Below are 22160 nucleotides of genomic sequence, written 5' to 3' on the forward strand. Positions count from 1 at the left end.
GGAAGCAATATGAAATAAAGCAAGAGAGCTAGATAATGCCAGACTGTGAATGCCAGGAAAAGGAGTCTGAATTTCTGTAAAATTCACAACAGTTTCTACACAACAAAAGTTCCTAACCATTTTAGGACACATATCCCAAGGTAAAAGACAGAAAGACCTCATATACACCAAAATATTTGTAGTGGTACTATTTGTTCTTGTTCAGTCATTTTCAGTTTTTTGTGTGACCTCAATTGGGAGTTTTCTTTGACAAAGATACTGGCGGGGTTTGCCATTTCCTTCTCCAGCTCATTTTATAGACATGGAAACTGAGGTAAACAGGGTTATGTGACTTGCCCAGGGTCACACAGCTAGTATGATTTAAACTCAGGAAGGTGAGTATTCCTGACTCCAGGCCAAGCACTCTATCAACTACATCAATCTAGCTGCCCAATGCCCAGTACTTTTTTTTTTTAACCCTTAACTTCTGTGTATTGGCTCATAGGTGGAAGAATGTAAGGGTGGGCAATGGGGGTCAAGTGACTTGCCCAGGGTCACACAGCTGGGAAGTGTCTGAGGCCAGATTTGAACCTAGGACCTCCCGTCTCTAGGCCTGACTCTCAATTCACTGAGCTACCCAGCTGCCCCCCAGTACTCTTAGTGGCAGAAAAAAATTGGAAAATCACTGATTATGGCTGAACAAACTATGGTACATGAAAAGAATACCACTCCACCATAAGAAATAATGAATATAAGGAATTCCATGAACATGTATGAACTAATATTAAGTAAGCAGAAGTATATAAAACAATATATGTAAAATAATACAAACAAAAACTATACTAACAGTAGCTAATCTCAGAAATTACAATGAATAATGTTAGTCTCAGCGAAGAATTCACAAAACACACTTTCTTCTTTTCTGTAGAGAAGTGGAAGAATATAGGAACTAAATGTTGCACATACTGTCATACACAGTAGTTTTGTCAGCTGTTTTTGTTTACTAATTTTTCCTTCATTACAAGGATTGGTTCAATAATGACAGCAATGAGATGATGGTTCAGTTAATGAAAAAATGAGTGGTATAAAAATGTAATAAACTGCTTTAGGGAGCAATAAATTTCCTGTTATTGAATGAATGAAGCATTAAGGACTTGCTATGTATGAAGCACTGTAAATACAAAAAGAAAAGTAAGATTTTCTTTGCTCTCAAAGAATTCACATTTTATGGGGACAACATATTGAAGTTTCCACGTCATATGGAGAGGTCCCATAATCCTTAGATTACAGCAGCAAAGTAAATGGAAATATTTTTAAATTTGTCATTTCAGTGATAAAAATCATATCAATATCTGATCCTTAATCATTTGACAATGTCAAGGACTTTATTGACAAGAAATTGATTTTCTGGGTCTTCAATTGTTATGGCTAAAGCACTATGGTAGCAGTAGCTAGGTTACATCTCCATAGGGGTTGATTTCCAGGATGACAGCTAGAATTTATTTTATTCGTTATATTTGCATCTACACTGCCTACTATAGTACAATGCCTGGCAGACAAGTAGGTGCTTAACTTGTGTTGTTGGACTAGATGGCCTTTGATATCCCTTCAACTCTTCAGTTCTATGAGTTTATCCAAGCTGTGTGGACAAGGGCTTCATTTTATTCATTTTTTATATTCTCTACATCAGAGGTGTAAAACATGCTATCCCCACCCCCAACAACCAGAGTAAAATATAAGTATATAATAAATATTTAACAAAATAAATACAAATACAATAAACATTGATAATGCTGATATATAGTTTTCTAATTCTGATGTACAATTTAGTCATCCCTATGTAGAATTTACTGACCTTAATTTCTATTTGAGTTTGATACTAATGGCATATGGATCACTGATATTGACATTTACTATCAAATATGGCCCAGAATGGCCTCTAAAAAGAAGGCTCCTTGTCTTGGGTAGCTTGTCATATATTTTGCTCCTCAACTGTTATGGTACTCAACCCCTTTCTTATTCTCCTACCTCTCACCCCTCTTTACCACACATACCACTGCATTTTCCCCAGCATAATTACACCTCTTGCTATCAAGTGAAAGTACCAAGTTGAAATTAAATGAAAATTACACTCACATTTTCTGATTTGGCCTGGGAAAAGTTTAAACTAAGACAGAGCTTTTATGTATATTAGAAATTTTCTGAGTCCATCCATATTTTCATCCCAATTCAGAGATAGAGCTAAATTTTCCTGGATATTGAAACAATTTGCTCCTTTGTTAATCTAAAAAAAATTGTATCCCCTTACTCTGTTTGAAAAACCGTTTTTGATTGGTATTAGTCCTACCCTTTGATCATGAACTTCGTAGCTACCCAACATAGTGTCCAGGCATACACCATGGTGCTGCTGAAAGTCCCTGGCATTACAGGTTTTTTGGCAAAAAGTCAGGAATGAAACCTGGACTGAGGTTAAGCCTATCCAACCAGAGTCCCAGGAGCAGTAGTAAAAACTGGCTTTATAAGAAAGAGGGTCCAGGAAGCACTCACTCTCTTGCTGAATACTCTTTGTTCTCTCCCCCTTCTCTGCAGAGTTTATTACTTGATATGCTCTTAGCTTGGCACTCAGCTGCTTGTGGACAAGCTGCTTGGGAAGGCAAGCCAATGGAGCTGTGTAAAGCATCTAGAAATTAGGGAGGCCAAGTGACCATGTGATCTTTCTCTCTCTCTCAAGTCTCCAGAGAACTTTAATCATAGCGCTCCTATGATCCAAATTGTGATATTTAGCTTTTCTGTACTTAAAATTTCCCTGACTAACCTTTCTCCTTTTTTGGGTACAAAGCTGATATCAACTCTGCTGAGCTACTGTTCTAAAGCTGCCTTATGAAGCCTTCTTCATTAATCTGTTCTGCTATCTCTGCCTTCATATCACCATTTCCATTCCTGGGTCCTCCATGCTACCTCTTGGCAAGTTATCTCTCCTAGAAACTACCTTACCCTCTCTCTTTTCTTAGCCATTTCTTAGTCCCAACATTATTATAAACATTAGCATCACCAAACCCTGGACCCAATTCATCTAGGAGAAAAATCAATCCTCTTTTTTTCTTTGGATTACCTTCCTACCTGTATCCTCAGTCTCATTTATTGATTTCTTGTACCTTTTACAGTGTATTATCCCCTGCTCTCTACCATAAATCACATCCTCTTTAGCTACCACCTACTACCCACTTCAAATTATAGAATCAGAGAACTTTAGAGCAGAAAGAGACCTAGAGAATAACTGACCTAAAAGTTCTGTAATTTGGCTATAATATTCCTGGGAGTTGTCCTTTTGGGATCTCCCTCAGGAGGTGATCTTTCAATTTCTATTTTACTCTCTGGTTCTAGAATATCAGGGCAATTTTCCTGGAAAATTTCTTGAAATACAATGTCGAGGTTCCCTTTTTTGTTTTGTTTTGTTTTAATCACAGCTTTCAGGTAGCCCAATACTATCTCCTTGATCTACTTGTTAGTTCAATCGTTTTTTCCAATGAGGTATTTCACATTTTCTTCTATTTTTTCATTCTTTTGACTTTGTTTCTTAATTTTTAATGGAGTCATTAGCTTTCACTTGCCCAATTCTAATTTTTAAAACATGATTTTCTTGAGTGAGTTTTTTTAACCTCCTTTTCCATTTGGCCAATTCTACTTTTTAAAGAGTTCTTTTCCACAGTGAATTTTTGTACATCTTTTTCTATATGGCAAATTCTGCCTTTTATTTTTGAAAAATTTTATTTAATTAATTTAGAATATTTTCCCATGGTTACATGGTTCATTTTCCTTCCCTCCCCTCTATCCCCTCTGACTCCTGTAGCTGACGCACAATTAAACTGGGTTTTACATGTAGCATTGATTAAAACATATTTCCATATTATTGATATTTGCACTAGGGTGATCATTTTAGAGTCTATGTCCCCAATCATATCCCCCCCACCCCAACCCCGTGTGTTCAAGCAGTTGTTTTCCTTCTATGTTTCTACTCCCACAGTTCTTCCTCTGAATGTGGATAGCGTTCTTTCTCATAAGTCCCTCAAAAATGTCTTGGATCCTTGCATTGCTGCTAGTAGAGAAGTCCATTACATTCGATTGTACCACAGTGTATCCGTCTCTGTGTATAATGTTCTCTTGGTTCTGCTCTCTTCTGGATAAGTTTCTTTTTAGATCTTGGTGACACTATACTATTCTGGCTATCTTCCTATCTAATTGCTCCTTCTTAGTCTCTTTTGCTAGGCAACTATAGGTATTCATCAGGACTCTTGTCCTATACCTTCTTCTATTTCCGATTTCCCTTGGTGATGTTATCAGTTGCCACAGATTCAATTATTATCCCTATGCTGATAATTCTATATACTTATATAGCCCTAATCTCCAGGCTCACATTCCCAAATGGATGTCCCATAGACATTTAAAAAATTTTTTTTAAAACTCTTACTTTCCATCTTGGAGTCAATACTGTGTATTGGCTCCAAGGCAGAAGAGTGGTAAGGGTAGGCAATGGGGGTCAAGTGACTTGCCCAGGGTCACACAGCTGGGAAGTGTCTGAGGCCAGATTCGAACCTAGGACCTCCTGTCTCTAGGCCTAGTTCTCAATCCACTAAGCTACCCAGCTGCCCCCTCACACAGACATTTTAAACTCCAGAGCCCAAACTAAACTCCTCATTTCTCCTGTCCCCCAAACCTCCCCTCTGCCAACTTCTCTATTAATGTTGAGGAAATCATCATCTTAAGTCACCCAGGCTCACAATCTAGGTGTCATGTTTGACTATTCACCTTCTTTCACTCTCCATATACATTTTTTTGTAATTTTAACTTTGTAACATCTTTTTTATGCTCCCTTCTTTCTCTGACCTTGCCATTACCCTGTAAAAGCTTTTATCATCTCATACTGCAAATAGCTTGCTAGTTTGTCTCTTGACCTCAAGTCTTCCCCTACTCCAGCTCAACTTCCAATTAGTTGTCAAAATGATCTTCCTAAAGCTCAAGTCGGATCATGCCACTCTTATATTCATTCCTCAGTGGCTTTTTATATTTCTAGGATCAAGTATAAATATTCTTTATTTGATATTCAAAGCTCTTCACAACTTGGCCCCTTCCTATTGTTCCAATTTTCTTATATCTTATTCACCTCAACATGCTCTGTGATCCAGTGACATTATCATCTTTGCTGTTTTGCACATAGAACATTCCATCACCAAGCATCTTCACTGGCATTCTGCCTTGCCTAAAGTTCTTTCTCTCTAGCTTCCCTCAAGTTCCAATTAAAATTTTACCTTCTACAAAAACCTTTCTTGATTCACCTTAATTGCTGGCTTCTTCCACCTACTGATTATATCCATTCTATCCTGTATATAGTTTGTTTCAAAATAGTTATTTACATGTTGTCTTCATTAGACTATGAGCTCCTGGAGAGCAGGGACTGTTATCTATCCTCTTTGTATCCCAAGTGTATGTATAGTGCCTAGCACACAACAGGAACATGAATGCTTGCTGATGGACTTTTTTCTCTGTCATGGCCATTTCTCCTTTCACAGCCAAATTCCTAGTAAAAACTCTTTACACTCACTCCTAACACTTCAGCTCCTCCTCAAGTTTCAACTCCTTGCAATTTGCATGCCAGTAACCTCCACATGACTTGAGATGATTTCCTCTCAGATAACAAGGAAATCTTCTAATTACTAAAGACTTTTTCTCATTTCCTACACTTCTTGATCTTGAGAGCAATTTTTGATATTGGGTACCTTACTTTTTCCTATGTACTTTCTCATTCCTGGGTTTTTATAACATTGCTCTCTTTTGATTCTCTTATTTATCTAGCCACTTCTTTATTCAGTGTGCTTTGCACTAATATATATGTTCCATTTTCTAGGCACACATGTCCCTCACAGATCTGTCCTAGGCCCTGATATCTTCTCTATATGTTTTTCTTTGGTGATTTCATCGGATTCAATTACCTCTATGCACCAAATCTACATATCCAGTTGTCTCTGGAGTTCCAGGCCTGTATTACCGATTATTTGATAAACATCTGCATCTAGATTTCCCACAAGTACTTCAAATTCAGCAAGTCCAAAACAGAACTGATTATTCTTCCCCACCCATACTTCAGATCCAACTCTTTACCAACTCTTATCTCACAATCTAATGGGGGAGGAAACATGAAAAACTATTTACAAATAAGACAAATGCAAGACAAGTGGAAAATAATCAACATTGAGAAGGCAACACAATTAAGGAAAGGCTTCTTATATAGGGAGGACAGAGGGGAAAATATACCCTTTGACCCTGTTTGTCTAATCAGTAGCCAGCATGTCTTGTTGATTCTACCTTCACAACCTCTTTCCTACCTACAGCCTCTTCCCCTTTCACTATTTCATCCGATTTACATTCACAGTTATGATAATCATCTATGTATTTCCCTCCATCTGGTTTTCCTCTTTTAATCCTGCCCTTTCTCCTTTCACTCTTTACCTCCACACCGTGTTTTATTCTTAATCCCCCCATTCTCCATCCCTTATCTTACTCCCCCCTTTCCCACTACCACCCTTCTTATTCCCCCCTCTTACTTCTCTGTAGGATCTTTTAATCACCACAATCAACTTCTCCCCCCTTATATTACTCCCCTCCCCATCACCCCCTTTCTTATTCCTCTTCTATTCCTCTATAGGGTAAGATAGGATTCTATACCCCATTGAATTTGGCTGTTCTTTCCTTTCTGGGCCAATTTCAATGAGAGTAAGCTTAAGTATTACTTGCCACCACCCTCATCCTCCCCTCTACTGTAATGGGTTTTTTTTTAACCCCCTTGAATTTTTTTGTGATATAATTTACCCCATCTTACTTCTCCCTTCCTGATTCTCTTAAAGCAGTCCTCTTTTTCACCCCTATTTTTTTGCATATCATCCTAAATAGCTTATTATCACAACCTCTGACTATGTATACTTCTAACTACTATAATGATAAAATTTTTAAAGAGTTACAGCTATCATCTTTCCATACAGGAATATAAACAAGTCAACTTTATTGAATCCCTTAAGTTTTTTCTCTTTCTTATTTACCTTTTTTTATGCATCTCTTAAAGTTTGTATTTGGACATCAAATTTTTTGTCTAAATCTTGTTTTTTTTTTTTTTTCAGGAATGTTTGGAAATCTATTTTATTAAATGATCATATTTTTCTCCTGAAAGAATATAGTCAAGTTTTGATGTAACTTGTTTTCCTTGCCTTCCAGAATATCATATTCCAAAGCATTCCAATCCTTCTACGTGGAAGCTGCCAAATGCTGTGACTGGGGCTTCATGATATTTGAATTGTTTCTTTCTGGCTTCTTGAAGTATTTTCTCCTTGGCCTGGGGGCACTTGAATTTGGCTATAACTTTCCTGGGAGTTTTTGGGGATTTATTGCAGGAGGTGATCTGTGCATTCTTTCAATTTCTATTTTACCCTCTTGTTCAAAAATATTGAGGCAGTTTTCTTTGATAATTTCTTATAATGTCTATGCATTTTTTTTTAATTATGACTTTCAGGTAATCCAATAATTCTTAAATAGTCTTCTAGAACTATTTTTCAAGTTAGTTGTTTTTTTCAGTGAGATATTTCATATTTTCTTCTATTTTTTCATTCTTTTGATTTTGTTTTATTGTTTCTTGAGTGTCTCCTAAAGTCATTAGCTTCTATTTGCCCAATTCTAATTTTTAAGAACTGAATTTCTTCCATAAACTTTTGATCCTCCTTTTCCATTTGGTCCATTCTATTTTTCAAGAAACTCTTTTCTTCATCAGATTTTTGTGCCTCTTTTTCCAATCGACCAATTTTGCTTTAAGCTGTAATTTTCTTTTTGTATTACTTTCATTTATATTTCCCATTTTTCTTCCACCTGTCTTATTTCGTTTTTGAATTTCTTTTTGAGTCCTTCCAGTACCTGAGACCAATCTCCATTTTTTTTTTTTTTTGGAGTTTTGCATGTGGTTGTTTTGATATCACGGTTCCCCTACTAATTGTGCCTTGCTCTTTGTTTCCATTGAAATTTTCAACAGTTAAGTGTTTTTTGCCATTTGCTCATTTTTCTAGCCTTTTTTTGCCTATGGGCTGGGAATTCTAAAAGCTGATGATTCTGTCTTCTCTGCCAATGGCTTACAGGACTTAGCACACTGAGCTATTTTGCCCTGGGGCTAAGGGCTTCAGGCTAGCACAAACTTGAAAGGGCTAAGTGCTACAGACTTCCTTCTAGGTCTCACTGAGGGCTAGTGCCTGAGCCTGGGATTTCAAGGGGTGGGTCTGGGGTGTGGGGTGCTCTGTTGTTGGTATAGGCTAGATCCCAGGATCCCAAAGATGCCCTATGTCCAGGCTCAGAACCTGGAGCAATAGGGTGAGGATCAAGGGGGCACGGGACAGCTGGCACTTTGCTGTGTGCAATTTTGCTTCCAGTTCCCCCTTATCTGTTAAAATTGACTTTCTCTGTCTACCTTTCAAGTTGTACTCAACAGGAGAGCTCTCTCACTTAGGCTTACAGTTGGTTTTTGACTCCTGTCTTTTTGAGGTGCTTTTTGAAGATTGATTTAGAAAGATTATCAGAGTGGTTTCAGCTTTCACTGCAGGCATCTTGGCTCTGCCCCACTCCACCCCACCCTTTCACCATTTGCAAGGTCAATATCTAGTTCAAGAACTTATTACCTTTTGTCTGGGCTACTGCAGCCTTCTAACTGACCTTCCTACTTCCAATCTTCCTCTCTCTGATCCATCCTCCACCTGGCTGACAAGCTGAGATTCCTAAAGTATAAGTCACTTTCCTATTAATGAAGTTTTTTGGCTCCTTATTGCCTCTAAAATAAAATACAAGCCCTTCTATGTAGTATTTCAAATCCTTCAAAATCTGCTTCTTTCCTAATTACATATTCCTCTCCTGATATATTATACATTCTAGCCAAACTGTTCTATTTGCCATTTCTTAAATATGACATTCCCTCTCTTTTGCATCTGTGACTTCACATCAAATGTTTTCCTTCCCAGGATGCTCTCCAACATGACTTCCTTTTGGAATTCATAGTTCCTTTCAAGGCTCAGCTCAGTTGCTACCTTTTTCAGAAGGCCATTCCTATTCTTTTTCCATGACCAGTTGTTAGAGCTCTTCCCTTCTCCACAAATTACTCTTCTTTACTCCACAAATTGTATTACTTATCTATATACATTGTAAATTCGCACAATATAAACTCCATGAGGGCAGAAACTATTTCATTTTTGTCTTGAACATGTAGGTATTTCATAAATATTTCTTCAATGAAAATGAACTATCTTCCAAAACTACTAATGCTTCCCTACTATAAGTAAAGTAAAATTCCTTTAGTAGGAAAATTAAGGTCCCTCACAATATGACCCCAATCTATCTTTTTCCAACCCTATTTAACACTGTACTAGAAAACAAAACAGCTCCTCTAACCAGTCTGAACTATGATCCCTCAAAACTAGCATTACACTATTCTTTCTTAGCTCTACAACTTGGGTATAGGGCTCCTCAAAAGCAGGAAATGGTTTTTGTTTTTTAATCTCCAACAATGTCTTGCAAAATTGCTTATAAATACTACTATATAAACACTTACTGAACTAAATTTTGTCAATAAAAGGATTGATCTAAGCTTTATACTGATTCATCTTATTTAGAATAGGGATAAAATTTATTGTAATTGTTTGAATTGAACTTACTGCATTCTGAGTATATTTCCTGAAAATCTCCTGCAGTCATAGAAAAATTAGAACCAGGAGGAAGACTATGGGGATCAACATCAGGAAAATAGACTGGTCGAATCTGATCAGCCGATCTTCTGTTATTGCTAAACTGATGAATCCAAGGATAAAGTTTATGCGTATTAATTTCGGAACATCTGCAAAAACATGAAAATTTAATTGTTTTAACTAAATATTTTACCCAAGGAATTATTTCTTTAACACTAAAAGACTGTTTTTGATGAGACATTTTAGATGTAACTTAAATTAGAACCAGAAGGGACTTAAGTAGTTGTTGTTCAGTCATTCAGTTGTGTCCAACTCTTTGTGACCTCATGGACCACAGCAAGGCAGTATTGCCCATGGAGTTTTCTTTTCTTTTTTTTAATTTCTTTTTCTTTTTTAATTTTTCTTTAGAATATTTTTCCATGGTTACATGATTCATAATCCCCTCTCCCCCGCTCCATCCTTTCCCTCCCCCAAAGCCAACAAGCAATTCCACTGGGTTATACATATATCATTGTTCAAAACATATTTTTATTCTTTGGGAAAAGAAAGATTTCAAGACCAAACAAGAGAAAAAAGTACAAAATGTAAAATAAATAATTTTGATTACATTAAATTAAAAAGGTTTGGTACAAACAAAACCAATGCAACCAAAATTAAAAGGGAAGCAACAAATTGGGAAAAAAATCTATAACAAAAACCTCTGAAAAAGGTCTAATTACTCAAATATATAAGGAGCTAAATCAATTGTACAAAAAAATCAAGTCATTCCCCAATTGATAAATGAGCAGGGGACATGAATAGGCAATTCTCAGATAAAGAAATCAAAACTATCAATAAGCACATGGAAAAGTGTTCTAAATGTCATATAATTAGAGAAATGCAAATCAAAACAACTCTGAAGTACCACCGCACAGTGAGCAGACTGGCTAACATGACAGCAAAGGAAAGTAATAAATGTTGGAGGGGAAGTGGCAAAATAGAGACATTAATAGACTGCTGTTGGAGTTGTGAATTGATCCAACCATACCACTGATAGATTTGTACCCCAAAGAGATGATAGGGAAAAAGACTTTTACAAAAATATTTATAGCCTCACTCTTTGTGGTGGCAAAAAATTGGAAAACAAACAGATGCCCTTCAATTGGGGAATGGCTGAATAAATTGTGGTATCTATTGGTGATGGAACACTATTGTGCTCAAAGGAATAATGAACTGAAACGACCTCCAGGAATTGATGCAGAGTGAAAGGAGCAGAACCAGGAGAACCATATAAACAATCGATTGTAATGGACTTCTCCACTAACAGCAATGCAATTATCCAAAACATTTCTGAGGGACTCATGAGAAAGAATGCTATTCACATCCACGGAAAGAATTGTGGAGCAGAAACACAGAAGAAAAACAACTGCTTGACCACATGGGTCAATGGGGATATGACTGGGGATATAGACTCTAAGCGATCACCCTTGTGCAAATATCAATAATATGAAAATTGGTCTTGATCAATAACACATGTAAAACCCAGTAGAATTGCTCATTGGCTATGAAAAGGGGGAGGGAGGAGAGGAGAGAATGATTATGAATCATGTAACTATGGAAATTTTTTCATAATTAATCAATAAAATAAAAATGAATAAAAACATATTTCTATGTTATTTATATTTGCAGTAGAGTGATCCTTTAACATCAAAACCCTAATTGCATCCCAATCACACTATGTGATCAAGCATATATTTTTCTAATGCATTTCTGGTTCCACAGTTCTTTCTCTGGATCCCACGGAGTTTTTTTGGCAAAGATACTGGAGTGTTTTGCCATTTCCTTCTTAGTATATTAAGGCAAACAGAGCTTAAGTGACTTGTCCAGGGTCACACAGCTAAGTCTGAGGCCATTTTTTAACTCAGGTCTTCCTGACTCCATGTCTAGTGCTTTATCCACTAAGCCACCTTACTGCCACCACCTAAGTCATATCCTTTAATTTAATAAATGAAGCAACCTTAACTGATTTGCCCAAGGTTATATAGATGGCAAGTAGTAGCACTATAATTTAAGCTCAAATCCTGTGACTCCAAATCCAGTGCTCTTCCTACTATACTGTCCATTATTTTAAAATATGATACAAAACATAACCAAAAAATCTACTAGAAACTACTTTACTACTACTTAAATACTCAAATTTGGAAATGTGAGCACCCAAGGATTAAAAAATGGAAAGATCAAAGGGTTGCAGATTTTGAGTTGGAAAGGTCATCAAGTTTCATTTTAAAGATATGAATGTAAGAGACCCAGAGCCATTAAATGACTTACCCAGTCACAATGCTAGTAAACATGGGTGGGATTTGAATGAACCTAGGACTCCCTGAATCCAAGTCTATTCCCTATATCCACTATACCAGACAGTCTCATAGATGTACCATACATTTTGTTCTCCAACTCTAATATCTTGTCCTTTAGACTAAAGTAGCATAGTGTGTTCCTTTTAAAGGTAGCAATCTGGACTCAGACACTTCTTAACTGTGTGACCCTGGACAAGTCACTTAATCCCCATTGCCCAGCCTTTACCACATTTCTGCCTTGGAACCAATACATAGTATAGATTCTAAGATTTAGACAAATTTCTAGTATGCAAATTTAAGACTAGCTGTTGGCATCAGAACTCCAAGATTCTTGGTTAATATCATTCTTAATTGAGTCTTTAAAGGGACAGTTTAACACTCACTCCAGGAAAAAAAAGCAGTTATTTCTAACCCCAGTGGCCTGAATAAATGATAGGTTTGTCCAACTAAGTGATGTTGATTATATGAATTTAGTCAAGTATGGCTTACTACCACATGGCAGAAGGAACAATAAGTAAAACTTCCAGGGAAACAAATTCAAGCTCAATACTGTTAAAAAGTTGTTTGTTTGTTTTTTTATAAGTGGAATGAAGAATTAAGAATGGTTTCTTTCTCACATAAGATCTTCAAGCAAAGACTAAATGACCACCACTGATCAGGTATATTGTAGAGGAAAACCATTTTTCTACATATTGCTTAGAGTAGATGGCTTCTGAGGTCTCTTCTTAAAGAATCTCCCTATTGACATCGAGCTTTTTACTCATGAGACTGAACACTAAATTTTCTAGAAGCAATAAGAATTTCTAATTCCTGAAGTCCCCCCACCCACCCAAAGAAGTAATTCAGTTATTCTGTATAAAGACTACTTATAGGACTTGAAAACAGTGTGGTATGCTAGAAAGAACACTGGATTTGAAGACAGAAAACTAGCATTTAAATCCAAGTTCTGTTACTATACTACCCATATGACCATGGGAAAGTCATTTAAGCTTATAAATCTTAAATTTCCTCATTTGCAAAATGAGTGTTGTTAGACACAATGACCAATGTCTCTTCTAGACCTACTATATCATTCATTTCCTTACATTTATTTATTCTATCCCAACATTTAAGTACTTAAGTGTGTGGGTAAAAAAATTATTTTTATATGCAAAGTGATTTTAAAATAAGGAGCATCTAAAACATGCACGAAAATTCACACAAGCAAGCAAAATGTTATTTTTCTCTGGAAATTTTACATCTCAATAGAAAGTAAATATAAATACCTGTTGAGTACAAAATTGGAAGAAAAGAGCATAAAAAAACTCCATTCATTTCCTTGGCAAGCATAACCTAACATAGCTATTTCCCAGGCCAATCTTCCTAGTCCAGCACCAGGTACCAGAATATTTACTTTGGAAGGATCCCTGAAATTAAATAAAACATGGCAATTAAGTCCAAACCCTTAAATGCTGTAAAACAAGAGGTTAAAAAAATCAATGTTACCATTAAAAATGCTAATGAAGAAAATAAGTAGGCTTGTTAAAAGTTATACTCCCCTAAGAAAGTGATTTCTTATAAAATATTTCTCCTACATACTTTAAGAAGTTGAACAATATAAGTTACTATCAATAGATTTTCTTTGGGGGGTGGATATGGCAAAAAATTTAATTATGTGGTCAACCTGGTAAGCATTTCCAATCTTGACTAGATTAGTCCTCAGATCAGGCATGTATTCAAAGTTTTTCCAACTTGGAGTATATTCCAGGGTTTACTGTCTTCAACTTTAAGAACTCGGGGTAACTCCCATGCTGCACGAGGGCTTAAATGGGAGATTTCACCAGAAACCAATAGCAAAAAGATAAATAAGAAAAAGGAACAAATAAGTCTTTAAAACATCACTTAACAAACTATAGTGCTCATGCCAAAGATAGTTTAAATGCTTAGTCCACAGTAGTCCCCAAGCTACCATTTTTGTAATTCAAGTTTTTTATACTCCCCCAAATATCTCAAGAGGCATCAAAACACTGGTTTAAAACTTCTAAGCTTGCACTAAACAGAGCAGTTTAGTAACCTATAAAAGTTAAATTACATGAAGTAACATAACAAGTGAAAAATTTCCCCAGACATTAAAATTAAAACCACTTTAATGTTCTGAAAGTTAATTTTTTTTTAAAATAATGGAATCATCAGCTAAGCCACCTGAGTTTTAAAAACTGTTGCTAAAAAAAAAAAAATTAAATTTGGGGTTCTCTTCCATCCTAGGATATGGGGTAGGGGATGGAAAGGGGTAGAATCAGTTTTTTTAAAAGGAACAAATGGAAAATAAAATAAAATAAAATAAAATAAAATGGCAACTGGATTTGAACAACGCTTATAGTTCTCACCAACCTCTGTCATCTGTAATTAACATCTGAAGCTTTTAAGTGTTAAAGCTTAGTTCACATTACTGAATAAGATTTTTTTTTAAATGTATTAGGGGGAAAAAAAGGTCTTCCATATTTAGACTATTCACCATCAAAATGAATAATACATGTAGTAAATATGAATAGTAAAAATGAATAATACTTGTTGTAAAAAATCTTATAAATAACTTAGTTTAACATTTCCCTATTCTACAAATTAAAAAATCCAATCCAGGAATGTTAAGGGTTATGTTTCAGGGAAGTAACAGAATTTCCTTTGACCTTTCCCTGACCACTTTGTTCTTACTTATCCCACTGAGAGCCAGCAACTGAAAAAAGAGAAAAGGTGATGATAAGAGAACAACCTTAGTATACCTCGCTTCACATTTCCCACCTCTATCCATCTCAGTTTCTGTCTCAGGATTCCTAACATAAACTCAAAAGATGAAATGTTCAGGAGACTATATAGATGAAATATACAGAAAAGGTGGGGAACTTAAAAGATTAGTACAATCCTGTTGTTTTGTATTAAGGCCCAAAAGGTTTAGTAACTTGCTCAAGGTCACAAGGATAGTAGATATTAGAACCAGGTTTCAAACCTAAATTTAAGCCCTGTGATTTCAAATCCACTATTCTTTCTATTGTCCTGAGAGGATCAAAGCTCATATCTCCTCCAAAATATTACTTTAGTCTTTTGTGTACCCAAGACTCCTCAAAAAATTTCCGTGTAACTTTAATCCTTCAGAAATTAAGCTGAGGGGGGGCATCTAGGTGGCTCAGTGGATTGAGAGCCAGGACTAGAGATGGGAAATCCTGGGTTTGAATCTGGTTTCAGATTCTTCCTAGCTGTGTGATCTTGGGCAAGTCACTTAATTCCCATTGCCTAGTAGCCCTTACTGTACAAAAACACACACACACACACACACACACACACACACACACACATACATACATAGAGAGAGAGACAGGAGGTAAGGATTAAAAATCAAAAAGTTATGCTGAACAAAAAAATGGAATAGGAAAGACTGAGAAAAGAAGACACAAGAAGGAACATTTCATGTGCCTAAAAACTAAGAAGAGAAGCTACTGGATTATATTCTTGATCCAAAGAGAAAAGAAGAAGAACCGATCCAAAGCAAAGAGGGAAAGCAGGGGAATGTAACAATTCCTAAATAGAAAAAAAGAGATTTATTTACCTCTGTGGTAAGTGTTTTTTTCATTAAAGGATGGCATTTAGAAGCAGGCACAGTATCTTGCTATCTACCACCTGATAGAATTAGCATGGATATAATTCACAAAAAACAAGGTCCTGCTATAAAATAATGCTTCCTGCTCATCTAAAATCAAGTCTTTAAAAAGAAAAGAATCAACAGGATTTAGTGAACTTTTTCAGTGAGGAAACTTATTCCTATAAAAGCACAGGACTGAAATCTTACTTCATGCAGTTGGGATCTCAAGTACATTAAAGGAACAAGGGTCTTTTTCTCTCCCTAAGCAACTAAGTTTTATATTTCTAAATTCCCCAAGGGTCACAGATGATTATCTTTATCAATCACTGTTCATTTTTGTGAAAATAAAAAATACTATTTTTAGAATAAAAAAAGGATTAAATACATGCAAAAATTAGACTCAATTCATTTAGCTGAGAAGTTGTACATGAGAGATATCACAGGGAAAATGATTGCTACAGCAAGAGAGAGCCACTACCTTTTCCTCATACTAGTTAAGGCTTTAAATCTATCCATGTTAAGTGCTTTCTGTGATCCAAATATACAAAGAGAGAATGAACCTATATACAGTGCTGTAGCTTATTCAAAATGCAAATATGTCAAAAAACAAGTTTACAAGTGTTTTGCTTCAGATCTCTTATTCAAAAAGGCATACTTGCATAGTTATACATTGAGGGGACAACTGGATTTAAATACTAAGAATCTCAGATCCAGGGAAAAGAAGAAAACAGGAATAAGCCTCAGCTATACATGTCAGATGAGTCACTTTGCAGGGTGTTTTTTATTTAATTGTGTATTATAAGAAGAGTTATTATACACTCAGAAAATATTATGATAGAAAAACAAAAGGCATCGGTAAAATCTATTTGAATAAATATGAAAACAGAACAGTGTAGTGGAAATGACAAGAGACCATTTAGATCCAAAGGCAAAATTTTTGTTCTTATGTTTATGTTTTACAAGGTTGACAAATAATAAGAGGAAAACTATGAAATAATACTATCCTTTGAGAAAATCAGATTGAATAATATCTGAATAAAACTATGTTCACCATTATAATGACAACAAAAACCCTCAGTAAGTGTATTACTTTTTTATAGGCATTATTACAATGGTCAAATATGATAGGTTAAAAGAAATCTCAGAAGATTCATATAAACTGACAAAGTGAAGTGAGTAGAAATGGGAGAACAATTTACATGATCACAACAGTGTAGAAGAAAATAATTTTTAATACTAAAGACCTCATCAAAATGCAGTGACCAATCATGTTTTTGGAGCATGCCATCCACTTCTTGTTAGAAGTGACTGATTAAAGGAATAAAAAGAGGCATGAATTTTTAGACATGGTCCATGCATTTATATATTAGAAGGGGAGGCAAGATGAGTTAATGGGTAATGATAAAATTGCAAAAAAATAAAAGATACTAATGAACCATAGTAATATATAGATGAAAACAAGTTTTAAAGGGTATACTGAGCATTTTGTTTCTATGCTAAATTTTAGCATACTTAAAAAAAACCCCAAACTACCTAATAGTTTCATCTTTTTTAAAATCCCCTTTGAATAATGAAATACTCATATGTTTGTTGATGCTGAGTAAATTTGTAAATAAAAAAGGAAAAATTTTATTTTAATTCCTTAAAGCATAGAAGGTAGCAAGGAGAATAACATATAGATGAAAACAAGAAGTTCAGAAGGGGGATATAAATAGAGCAACTTTGTTACTGTGTTAAATTCTAGCATAGGAAAAAAAAAAACCCAAATTACATAACGTTTTGTTTTGGTTTTATAACCGTCAGAAGCAAATTTCTTTCTCTTCATTATGTCACTTTTTTTTTTTAACATCATCTCTCAGTGACCTGGAGGTCACAGACCACACTGAGTAAATTGAGGTATAGACAAGGCCTCAGAGAAAGGAAGTTAAAGAACCAAGGAACCAACAAGACAGGAAACTGATTCTACAGGCACTGCCCCCTGGGCAGCCCGGGCAAGTTAAGAACCTATAGTTGGTTCCTGAGATGTGACATCTAGTGTGAGAGCTAGTAGGTGGAGAAAACAGCTTATAAGGGGAGACCCAGTAGGAAGCCAATTATATAGTTTATCAAAATATTAAAAAATCCAATTCATGGACCCTTCTGGAATCTATTCACAAACCTTTTGGAGGTCTATAGATGATTCCAAGTTAAGAGATTTGGAACAACTGTTGTGGGGAGCGAGAAAGAAAATTAACTAGGGAATTATAGGACTGCCTTACTATACAGAGGGCCCAACTGAAATCTGATTACAAATTTGTAGTAGACTTTGGCTAGAATATGTATTTTTTTTTAAACTTCCTTTAGCTATATTCAGGAACATTTAAGTAAGTGTTAAAGAGATGTTGAGAGGAATATAATAGAGTGAGATTTATCAAGGTTTGATCAAGGACAAGACAAAGGATAAAGTTTAACTGGGAAAGTACTAAGGGAATGAAAGGTTTGGAGGTCATAGGATGAACAACAGAGTTAAGGGGCATAATGCATAAGGAACTGGATAAAGAAATTCTGAAGTTCACGAATATGGATATGGAACACTTGAGGGTAATGGAAAGATCAAACCTATGTGCATAGCAGAGAGAGTGAAAGAAAAGATCACAGGAAGTAAGTACACAGGAACTGGGAAGATTGAACATTTGAGCTAATTTGAATATGTAAGCGGAAGCTCCTTAGTATGTGAAAAGGAGCTGAGGAATGTGAGCAAAGAGCTGAACTCATTGAAGAAGGAGAATGTCCTGGGAATTGTTAGATAATGGGCACCAGAATCTGCCCTGGGTGATAAATTTGGATTGTGAAAACCTCAAAGGAAAAAAGTTTGCTGAGTGATGATGGTAAAGGGAGAATCTGGAAGTGAAAATGGGGAGCAAGGACTATTTCAACTGAACCAGTGAGAGTGTGTACTATGAGTAAGAGATGTTTAAGAGGAAAGAAAGTGCAGAAAATACAGGATGCAGAGTCATCAAGAAGGAACAAGGAGACAGCTGGTGGCTCAGTGGATTGAGAGCTAGACCTGGAGATGGGAGGCCTTGGGTTCAAATGTGACTCCAGACACTTCTTAGCTATGTAAACCTGGGCAAATCACTTAATTCCTGTTGCCTAGCACCTAGCCTTGTCACTCTTCTGTCTTGGAAATAATACTTAGTAATTTATTTTAAGAGAGAAGATAAGGGTTGTTTTTGTTGTTTTTTTTTAAGAAGGACTTCAATTAAAATCAGAAGAAGGAAAGGAGTAAGAAAAGAAAGTTTAGGATAAGGGGAAGTTTTTTAATTATGTAGATTTGTGAAACATTCCCACTGCAAAAAATGGGCACAGGAATGAATACATAATTCTTTTGCCATTTTTTTCACTGCCTTACCTTCTTTGATGTCTTTATTTATTCATTTACAAGTAGAAAGAAGTTTTGAGAAATGTTTTTTGACATTTTAAAATTCAGATTTTCTCCCACCTCCCAAGTGATGAATGGGTTATACCCATACTTTTATGTAATACATATTTCCATATTGCTCATGTCATAATTTAAGGCACATAACACCCATACAGTAGAAATTTCATGAAGGAAATAATGTGGAAGATGGCATAACTGCCTTAGCTTCTTAACTTTTTAATTTTTTTCTACTATAAACTTAATTAAAATATTATTAAATGCTTATTACATACAAGTCACTTGGAATACCAAGGCCCAAAAAGAAACAATATTTGTCCTTAAAGGGTAAGGTGGATTGAAGGAGACAATATGGCACAGTGGAATTAGCTAGAATAAGAGGAGCTAGATTTAATTCCTGCCTCTGCTACTTAATATTTATGTGACTTTGGGCAAGTCACTTAACCTCCAAAGTATCCTCATCTGTAAAAGGTGGGGATGGACTACATAGCACCTGGAGTCCCTTTCCATTCTAGATCTATAATCCTATGATTATATGTACACAAACACATGTAGAGTACTAAGAAAACAAAGATAGCACAAATTACTTGAGGATGGAGGATTAGGGAAAAACTTCACAGAAAGTATCCTAGTCAGTCAAAAAGCATTTAATAAACATCTATTTTCCAAAGAAAGAAAGAAGGAAAAAAGAGGAGGAGAGGGAAGAAAGGCCTTGCATTTGGGGAACTTAAATTTAATGGAGGAATACAACACACAAAAGGAAGCTGAAAAGGGGGGGAAATTGTTGAAAAAGCCATTGAAGTCCCAAAGTAATGCCACTAGGTAAAAAAAAAAAATTAGCTTTTTCTGAGCTGTGCACTCTCAAAAAAGAAAAACCTTTTATCATCTGTTTTAGAATCAATACTAAGTATCAGTTCTAAGGCAGAAGAGTAGTAAAGGCTAGGTAATTGGAGTCAAGTGATTTGCCCAGACTCACATATCTCAAATGTGTTTGAAGGCCAGATTTGAGCGCAAGACCTTCTCTAGGCCTGGTTCTCAATCCACTGAGGTAGTCCTGGCAAGAGGTAATAAGGGTTTCAATAAGGGGAATGGCAGTGTGAGTGAACAAAAAAGGAAAGATGTGCAAAATGTTTCACAGATAGAACTGAAAAGGCTTGTCAACATATTGGCAATGTAGGCTAAAAGAGTGGGAAGAGTCAAGGAAGATGTGGGAGGATAGATAATAGTGCCTTCAAAAGAAACAGTTTGGAAGAATAGTGTTACAGGAAGAAATAAGATGTGAAGTTTGAGATGCCTATAGAACATACACAAATAGATATATCAGCAAGCATTTGATGAAATGTTACCAGATTTAGAGAGAAATTAGTACCAGATGATATATTATTGAGTTTTAAGATTAAGATAAACTGAGAGATAGCTGAGCATGAACATTTTTAGTTAGCCTAACAGTAACCAAAGACCCCAAAGTAGTGTTCACCAGCCTTCATTTAGTTTTGTTAAGTACAGAGCCGGGGAAGACAAAGTGATTGGCTGTAGAATCATGGGAATGGGGACAACAACACTGGTTACATTCAAGGTTAGTAACCACTCCCTCTTCATGGGGCACTACTCTATCTAAGATAATTAAAGAATGTTTTATGGGACTCTGCATCTCAGAGTCTTTGCTAGGGGCCAAAACTACTAGATTTGATTTCACCTTGAAAGAGACAAAAACTCCCCTAATAGCACAAGGACAGGGAAGGACAGATAATATATCTTTTGGGGATGGCAATAAGTTACCTAATAGGATACAAATAAAACTTTAAACTAACTCAAAGGCAAAGTTAAATTTCTGAGTTCAACTCAAGGATAAAGAAAGGTAGCTTTGGGCAGATGCAGACTCAGTTATAAAAAATCCATAGAGCATAACAATTAATTATATTGTAGCATCAATACCACAGAAATTAGAGATAGTATTAATTTTGATCTCAACAGATTTGGGGGTCATCTGCAAAGATACTTGAACCCATTAATTGTTTTAAAAAATTTTCCAAAATACTATATTTAGATGACCCGGGACAGAGTTCCAGGGAATATTCATGCTAGGAGGACAAGAAACAAATTAAAACTGAAGTATCAGATAGGAAGGTGAAGAGGGGAAAGCAGTATTACAAAATATAAAGGAGAAGAGCATATCCAATAAAAAAGGGCAATCAACAATATAAAAAGCTATAGAATTCAAGAGGGATAAGAACTGAGAAGAGGTCATCAGATTGAGCAGTATCAATCAGATAGTAGATTCAGAAATCAGACTGCAAGGAAATGAGAAAATGAGTACTGATTCTTTCTGAGATTTCAGCAATAAAAAACATAGCTACGGACTGAGGGAATGGTAGGACCATTTAATGTATGGGGTTCTTGTTTTTTTCATTCTTTTTTATTTTTTAAAAAGAATGGGGGGGGGGGGGGAGGGCAGCTGGGTAGCTCAGTGAATTGAGAGTCAGGCCTAGAGACAGGAGATCCTAGGTGAGCCAGAAGATAAAAACATGTCACCATATTAATCTCAATGAAATAGGCTAAAAACAAATCCATTATTTACCACCTCTCCTTTGGAAAATTTTTTACAATTTCTTTAATGATTGGCTGGTAGCAGGCATCTCTTTCAGCTTTCCCAGTTTCACTCCAATCTCTCACAAATTGTTTCAATGTAGATTTTAACTTATCCATGTCAAATGTGGATGCTGGCATAATCTTCCCTGTCCCCTGTTTAAAATACAAACATCAGTGAGTAAAAACAGTTTAAGAAAAGTAATCTTGAATAATTTCAACAGACATGCTAAAAACAACTAGGAGAACTATTACAGGTGGCTTAGTGGATAAACCTCTTGCTTCTCACCTCTACGACCAGGGTTTAAGTGCAGCTTGAGATCCTAAGTGAAATGAGTTTGGTGGTCTCAATTCAGCCCTCAACAGATTAAGGTCCATTATCAAAAAACTACCACATAATTGGGTAGTCTTTACTCAGTAGAGGACCAAACCTGAGCTGCCATAGAGACCGAACAAGAGGAAAGATC

At 35.8% G+C, this 22160-nt stretch overlaps 1 protein-coding gene across 1 annotated transcript in view; it reads right to left on the reverse strand.

Moving 5' to 3' along the window:
* Positions 1-22160, reverse strand: part of CARNMT1 (carnosine N-methyltransferase 1) — a 45862-nt gene that overhangs the window by 17049 nt on the left and 6653 nt on the right. Inside the window, exons 3-5 of the mRNA XM_044659540.1 lie at positions 21686-21849; positions 13342-13482; positions 9711-9889 (exon numbers count right to left, since the gene is read on the reverse strand). Of these exons, the coding sequence (XP_044515475.1) occupies positions 9711-9889; positions 13342-13482; positions 21686-21849 (484 nt within the window). The remainder of the gene's footprint in view (positions 1-9710; positions 9890-13341; positions 13483-21685; positions 21850-22160) is intronic.

Source organism: Gracilinanus agilis, chromosome 1 (genome assembly GCF_016433145.1).
Source record: "Gracilinanus agilis isolate LMUSP501 chromosome 1, AgileGrace, whole genome shotgun sequence".
Lineage (NCBI taxonomy): Eukaryota > Metazoa > Chordata > Mammalia > Didelphimorphia > Didelphidae > Gracilinanus > Gracilinanus agilis.